This window comes from Mustela nigripes, chromosome 4 (assembly GCF_022355385.1).
Source record: "Mustela nigripes isolate SB6536 chromosome 4, MUSNIG.SB6536, whole genome shotgun sequence".
Lineage (NCBI taxonomy): Eukaryota > Metazoa > Chordata > Mammalia > Carnivora > Mustelidae > Mustela > Mustela nigripes.
In genome coordinates this window covers 170,231,248-170,239,376 of record NC_081560.1, presented here as the reverse complement: position 1 = coordinate 170,239,376, position 8,129 = coordinate 170,231,248, and the positions used below count along the sequence as shown (strand labels likewise).

The 8,129-nt window shown below is 46.2% G+C and overlaps 1 protein-coding gene across 5 annotated transcripts in view; it reads left to right on the top strand.

The window, feature by feature from the left end:
- The first annotated feature begins 2,346 nt into the window (after nt 1-2,346).
- The window catches only part of SORCS1 (sortilin related VPS10 domain containing receptor 1), a 503,535-nt gene continuing 497,752 nt past the window's right edge, over nt 2,347-8,129 (top strand). For all 5 annotated transcript variants that reach the window (XM_059398525.1, XM_059398524.1, XM_059398527.1 and 2 more), the window contains exon 1: nt 2,347-3,001. In XM_059398525.1, the coding sequence (XP_059254508.1) occupies nt 2,444-3,001 (558 nt within the window). In that variant the 5' untranslated portion in view covers nt 2,347-2,443. The remainder of the gene's footprint in view (nt 3,002-8,129) is intronic.

Sequence of the window (8,129 nt, the reverse complement as noted above, 5' to 3'; positions counted from 1 at the left end):
TTGGGAAGGAAAACTCAGCTCTCTTTCTACCAATTCTTCAGGTAGAACCTCATTTTGAAATCAAAACCATCTAAATTTGGATAGAGCAGTAATAGACTAAGACCAGAAAAATTGAATTCCCTAATTTCCTTTTCTTTTCTTTCCATTTTGCGTTTCCCAGTTCTATATTAAGATGGGAATTTATTTAGGTTCTGACTCTTTAATCCGGTTTTTCTTCCATTGGAGGAAATCTCACACACTCATCCAGACTGGAAAGGAGGTTAGCAGGGCATAGAAACCAAACAACTTCCCAAAGCTCTGAAAACCTTTCTCAGGAGAGGAAAACAGCTACCCTGAGTTTTAAGGAAGAGCACTTGTAGTTTCGGGAAGAGGGAGGACCTCTGGCTCTCCTCTCCATCTAGAAGCCTGCCAATGTTCCTTTTTTAGGAGGATCCAGGCTTGGGTAGTTGAGGTGCTTTCAGAAGAACTGTGTCTCCCTTAAAGACAAACAGGTCACTCTTTAAGTACTCACATTTAAAGGCTAAGAAGTCTGCCCTCTTTGCTTTTGCCTATTTCTGGGACTGCTCATAAGAACAAGAATTTAAATTATTGCTCGTGTAACACAGCTTTGGATTGGATTGATATAAGAGAAATTCCTCTTGAACAGTATCAAAAAGGGTATATTAACTAAAGAATAATTAGCACTGCTACTTTTAAGTTGGTCCTATCACAAACTCATAATTTAAATTTTTCAGTGAGGTTACCTTTGCAAGTGTGAAAATGAACAAAAATGTAATTAAAAGCTGAAGATTGTATTATTTTGTGTGGCATTCATTTGTTTAATCAGTAAATATGCATTGAATAATTTAATAGCTACCATGTGATAAGGAAGTGTTATTAGGCACATGAAGACTACAAAAAAAAAAAAAAATCTGAAGGTATTTCAACCCTTAGAAGCAAACCTTCTATTTGAAAAAGGCTTGGATTTTGAGAAATTCTTTGTAATTTTCAAAGCCTGTTCACCTACTATAAATCTTCATCTGAACTTTTGAACAGTAGCAGGGGAGCTGGGCTGGACAGACATTATAATCACACAATTATAGAATTTTAGAAGTAGAAGGAATTTTAAAGGTCATCTAATGCAACCGCTTAATTTTAAAGTGTGGGAAGCAGAGATTGCCACTTTGTCAGGGCCCCACAGCAAACTCGTGGCAGAGCATTCCGCACCCACTTGAAGTTTGCTGATTAGAATCTTCAGGTTGCGCTAGTAGCTCTGGGCTAGGCACGAAGGACGCAGGATACAGACAGCACCATGCCTTTTTTCCTGCATCTATTTGCATACACAGAACAGACTCACACTACGTATTTATTCAATTAAGGACTGACGGATTTCTTACCGCCTGTGTCAAGCAGAGGATAAAAATGGCAAAACAAAATAAACTGGCCACTTCTTCCAAGTTGCTCACAATTCCTGTCATCAGTGAGTTTGTGGTCTCTTAGGGAAGCCAAGATACATGCCCGCAAAATGCAGAAAAACTGAATTCAAATACAGGGAGCGCTTTAGGAGCTCCGGAAAGGAATCTAAGCGTTCTAATTGATGAAAAAAAAAATCCCCGAAATCTCTCTCTCTCTCTCTCCTTCTCTCTCTCTCCTTCTCTCTCTCTCTCTCTCTCTCTCTCTCTCTCTCTCACACACACACACACACACATTTAATTACATCATTCTCTGCTGTTGCCTTCCTGGGATCTCCCCCAAGCTGGGGCACGCAGGCTCCGATTAAGCTAAGGTCAAGACGCCAACTCGCGGAGACCCGGGAGGGAAAGACCAGGCGCCCACCCAACCTTATCGTCTAAACTGGAAGAGACTGGGAGGGGGCGGGCGGGGGGGTGGGGAGGAAACGGCGGCAGAGACTGGCAGAAACAATAAAACAGGAATAGGAAGTCCCCAACACAGCGAGCGCTCGGCGAGCTCCGGCTGGCCGCCCCCACGGGAGGGGCGTGCGGGCGCCGCGCGGAGAGCCGAGACCGCGGCCGCGGGGGCGCAGAGCGGGCGGCGGCAGCGCCCGCGAGCCCAAGGGGAGGGTCGGTCGGCGACGCATCCAGTCCCCGCAGCCACCCGCGCGGCGCAGCTCGGCAGCGGGACGCGGCGCCCGGAGCCCCGGCAGCTCCCGCCCTCCCTCCCGCGTCGCCCGCCAGCGCGCCAGCGCCCGCTCCGCCCGTGACTTCAGTTCAGCTCCACCCCCGCGTGGCGGCGGCTCGCTCGGTCCGAAGCCGCGCTCGGCACCAGCCCAGCCTGGGCGAGCGGCCGCCACCTGCCCCGCGCCGCCTCCGCCCGCCCCCGCCGCGGCCCAACTTGGATGGAGTTGGGGTCCTGAGCGCCTGCCCCCCGCAGCCGGCCGGCGGAGAGCCCCGCGCCGCCGCCTCCGCTCCGGCCCCTTCTCCGCTCGCCGCTCTCCGATCCCGCGATGGGAAAAGTTGGCGCCGCCGGCGGCTCCCCGGCCCGGCTGAGCACGCTCCTCGCCGGCGCGGGGCTCTTGGTCCTCTGCGTCCCGGGCGCCTGCGGCGGCGGCTCCTGCTGCCCCCAGCTGCCCCCCGGCTCGGCCCGACGCTGGGCTCCGACCCCAGGGGGCTTCCTTCGCCAGGGGCCGCGAGGCAGAGCTGCTGCCACGCCCCTGCCCCTCCTCGGGCGCCCCCTGTTCGCAGTGGCCCCCGGAGACCGAGCGCTGTCCCTGGAGCGGGCCCCCCGCACCGGGGCGTCCGTGGCGGTCGCCCCACGCTCTGGCCGGCGGAGACGGAGCGAAGCGGATCCCGGCAAGGCAGAACGGGGAGAGGGCGCGAGTCGAAGCCCCCGGGGGGTGCTAAGGGACGGAGGGCAGCCGGAGCCTGGGACTTTGGAGCGGGACCCGGACAAAGCCACTCGCTTCCGGATGGAGGAGCTGAGACTGACCAGCACCACGTTCGCGCTGACAGGCGACTCCGCACACAACCAAGCCATGGTCCACTGGTCTGGCCACAACAGCAGTGTGAGTAGACGGGGACTGAGGGCAAGGGGTGAAAGGTGGAAAGGGTTAAAACAGGCCGTGTGTTCTGATGGAGGATTGAGGGAAATGAGGTTTCTGGACTTGAGAGAAGCTGCAAACTAAAGTCTTCCCTGCCCACCTCCCCTAGGAGTTAATGTCACCTATGGGGAGACTGGAGACCGGTGACACCGTCAGAGTCCTCTCAGAACCCCCCAAAAGCTTCACACTGGGTAGGCAAATCCCTGTTTCCTGGTCTCATTGGTGTAGGAACAGAGCTGAAGACAGGCAGAGGGGGTTAAGGATTCTGAATGTTGAGGTGAATGGGTTAAATTTCCAGGCAGGATGACATTCCTTTAAGTGACTTTCCTTTTACTTGCTAGACTTATGGGTGAGCACAAGTAAGATCAAGAAGACTTTATGTGGAAGCTTTTAATTTTTCTGCAAAGCTTCTAACCCCCTCTTCCTCAGAAGGGAAGAGATATGCAGTGCACACTAAGGTGCCCTTAATGCATTCTCTGTTTCTGAGGACCAAGTGGATGCAAGTTTCAGGACGGGAACTCTCTAGCATCTTCTAACAGCACCAGTCAGTGTGTTTTGAGAGCTGGGGCTTTCCAGCCTGTGAATGCGTGGTTGTTCTCCGGCATGATCAGTCCCAGGAAGATCAGATATATCGCAGTGACAACAACCCCCTGTTCTTCCCCATTGCCTGACCTCCTCTAGAGAAGAGAATAAAGACTTAGCCCTTCTTTTATGAAGGGACCAGAAGGATTGCTGGATTCCAGGAGGGTCATGCTGGGGAGAGTGGGTGAGAGACTGTGAGCTCTGGCCACATCAGGGGCGATTTTAGATTTTTGGAAAACCCTGCATGTCTGGAATCTGGGGTAGCTCTTCCAGCTTAAAGTGCACCTGGAAAAACTTCATTGAGCTGAAATAGTAAAGATCCAGCTTTGACGGTAATAAGTGAAGATGACTTAAAAGTGTGGAAAGTTCTCTGAGCTGTCATTAAGCAGACAAGAAGAACGTGAAAACCAAGGATGGGTAAAAGGGGGAAAAATCAGTTTTAGCTTCCATCGGGTTATTGAGATCGTAGTATTTTTAATATGCACAGTCGATGCAGCCTGGTATCTTTCAAATTGTTTTCAGTTGTGATGTCATTGCCAGAAACCTTCCCAGGGAAGCGCCACTTCAGTGAGCTGTGCTCATTGTCAGTTTTTTAATGAAAGTCGTGAATGTTGTAAAATAATAGTCTGTTACTATGAGTTCTTTGATTATATAGACATAAATTCTATTAGGACAAACCAGGATAAACAGTATTTTGCATTGGTGTCTCTGTCCTGAGGACATCGGTAAGGTTTTCCCTACAATTTGGCTCTCATGACTGAGCTTGTGGTTTTCTACGGTTATCAGGAATGGTTTAATCAAATAATTGAAGCTGATATTCTTTCCATTCAAGTTCTGGAGACCCTTGCCCTCATTTCTCACCGTAACTATCATACCTTTCGTGTCATAACCACTAAAATTAATCCCCCAATTTGAACTTGAATCTTCTTAAACCGAATGAATAACTTTCACACTGCTTTAAGTGATTAACTCAAAGCTTCTGGCTTTAAGGGGAGATTTTAAACACAGCAAACATATTATATCTTGTTGTATCAAGAAGTAAAGGATATTGGACTCAAAATATTTCTGGCTTTTAATGTAATTTGAGCTGTAAAATATCACTCACCCATGAGACCTTTACTTTAGTTCATCTCTTGAAAGATCTTGGAAAGAGCTGGAAAAGGAGAGTACATCTTTGGCAAATATTAAACTCCATTTAAGAAATGGCGCCAAGCACTGCCAGCCGGTTTTTTTTTTTTTTTTTTTTTTTTTTTTTTAAGATGATGTTCATAAGCATAGTCTGGCTTATTAGGGTCAGGGCTTGGATGGGCAACACGCAGGGATGTCTGAACTAAAGTAGCAGATAATCAAGGTAGTACATGTGAAAGGTTTGAACATTCAAATCACATTGCTAGGGAGATTTCTATCCTTTGAAGTTTTTAATTCTGTAAGGAACCCCCCTGCTCTGCATTCCTGTCTACTTACACACAAATTGTGGGCTTGTTTGTTTTTTAGCATATATATACAGATCATAGAGGAAGAGCTACGGTTTTAATCCAGGTTCCACAAAACAAAGCTGGCCCAGATTCATAGGAGAGACAAAGTTTAACAATTGTTTTTAAGGGAAAGAAGGCAGAACAAACTTTTCTGGGCAACTCTGTTGGGAAAAGCAGTGTGGAGACTTGAGTTCTAGTTCTCTTTATCTGTGGCTTGATCTTGGCAAATTGAGTGTGAATTTCCTCATCCCCAAAGTAGGGGCCGTGCCAGTTCATGACGTGCCAGGTTCCACGTAAGCATGTTGTGATTGCCAAGTGTAGTACACCTGTCTGGAACTCTCAACTTACAGCACTTCACGTCTCCCCAGAGCGAGAAATCCACCAATTAAAGCCTGAGAGCAGGGGGCTCTCATTTTCTTCACATGTAGATGCCAGTCCCCCTGTAAATCTGCCCCCTGACCCACTCAGGGCCACAGGCAATACACATCCTCTCGAACCTGTCTCACCTTTAGGTAAAGCCTTGTGCGGTAGGGTTTCTGATTATAATAGCACCTGCATTAAAGGTGTAAACGTGTGGTAATTATAGGCTGCCTGTCAAACTTGTGAGGAATTCTGAAGGTTTCTCTCTCGCCTCCTTCCCTTCTTCTTCCTGCCCCCTCCGCTGTTGGACTTGTGCAGTTGTGTAAAGACATGCCTCATCTGTGGGAGTGATGTGATTCCTCTGTACCGCAGTCTAGCTTGATGGAAAGTGTTGCTAGAGTTGGTGGAACACCTGGGGAGATCTTTTGGCATGAAAGGTGCTGGGTATGAATCATTTGTCATAAGCTTGGTGTCGTAAGCAAGAACATATTGTTCCTACCCTACTCATGCTAGGCATGCTGTGCCCTGATCTAAATTTATCCAGTAATCCTTAGTTTGTTAAAATACATATTTGTCTATATATGCATGTGTGATGGGGCATGTGTTTATTCTTTATTTCCAAGAAACTGCAAAGTGCTACACTTATTAACCCTTATAAAACCCTTGTTAGGTAACAGGTGAGTGGCAAATGTTAGTATCTATTTTTTCATATTTTTATGCTGGAGTCCATTTGAGTATTTCAGTTCACTGCCTTGTCCCTTTCTCACTGAAAATAGTGTCAGAAGGTTTGTTAACAGAGGCTTTTACTATGTGGCCATTGTGATACTCTAATGCTACATCTGCATGGACCACGATGATCTGGTTGATTTCCATGTGCCTCTTTGCCTTTCGCTGTTCTGGGACCTGACATTTACCATCCAGTCTTCGTGAATAAACTGAGTCCCAGCCTGGGTCAGGTTTTGCGTACATGCCTTATGTACCAGCATCTCACTTAATTTTCCAAAAAATGTATCCGTAGATATCCTTCTCCTCTTTACATAGAGAAGAAACCTGAGGCTCTGGAAGCTAACCGCCGTACTGAGATGGTACCAAAGGTCAGTGGCATATAGGCATGGAGACCCCAAGCTCCCAGAATGACTGATCTTAAAGACTTTCAGGTAGAACAAAAGAATTCAGACCTCTTGTAGTCAGTATTTTAAGTAGTCCTCTCTTGGGGTTCATATCTGATGACGCTGGAGGAGGACACAGTCTTACTGGGAACTCCATCTCCTTGTAGAGAAGCAAGGGCTTTAACATGTGCCTGTCACGTTGCACTCTTTACCTTAAGTAGTGATTTGGTTGTTCTCTTATCCGCCTACTTCTTCATCTTTAGTGAGACGTGGAATCTGCACCTGGTGATTCATTGAGCACGAGGTAACCTGCCATCATTCAGCTCTCAGATCTGGTGTTCTTCAGGAACAGATTCCTTTGCTTCCTTTTCTAAGTGACCGACAAACCGGATTTTAGAGAGAGGCTGCACGTAAACACTTGCTTTGACTGTACATTTAAACATATTCCTGACCTTTTTATTAAAGTGAAATGATGAACGATTTTAGCTTTCTCTAACAAGCCCACATAGTTCCTTCTCTGATCAGTGTTTTCTGCTATTCACGAATGTTAATGTGGTGTGACACGGAAGCAGACAAATTTGAGTTGAATGTTAACTCTCCTGCTTACCACACTCTGCCTTGAACAAGACACTTAAATTCTTTGAGTTCCACCTTCCTGGACTAAAATATGGGGATACTGTATCATTTACAGGCTCTTCCTGAAGATTTGACATCATGTATGTGGAGTGGTTGGTATACAATAAGTGCTTAATAAATGCTACTTGTTCTTTTAGTTGCAGAAATCATTCTCTACTGGCAGATAAGAGTCCCGGGTTATAGTTCGGACTGTGTACAACAGTTAAATATACAGTCATCACGTGTCCTGTTAAAATTATGTGGCCTCTATTTCATAAATGATGCAAATAGACTAGAACACCACAGAAATAGGGGTTAAAATGAGCTCGATAGTTTGTTCAGTGTGGAGGTGTTATGCACCTACTGCATTTAAGTGAAGTACACTGGGAGTGTTGGGAATGCACAGATGACGCAATGATCTATACCCGTGACCTACAAGGAACAAGCCTTTCATCTCACATGATCCCTCCTCTTCCCATGATTCATGTGCATATTCTATTTATAGGACATCAAAACATTTGAGATCCAAGCAAGCATTCATTTCAACAAGGGTTTGCAGCAAAACCTAATTTATTAAGTTTATTGTATCACATCTTCATGTAAAGGAATTTTGTATCTTTGGATAAAAAAAAATGCTTCCTATGAAATTGGGAAGTTAGCTGCTCTTAAGATATTTAATGGGGTTTTCTAGAGGGAAACGACATGAATGTTGACTCTGGGAACTCTCTCCACATCCTTTTATGGAGGACCCTCAAAACTCATAGACTAAGGTACAAAAGCTGATGGACAGATTTGTTGAATAATTATTTAGTAATTTAGAAGAATAATTGCTCATCTTCCAGGAGAGATTGTCAGGTGGCAGCATCATGCTAAGAAGCTTACACAAATTATCATAATTTTCTTTTAATTCTACAAATATGTATTGAGTCTTAATATTTGTTAGACACTGAT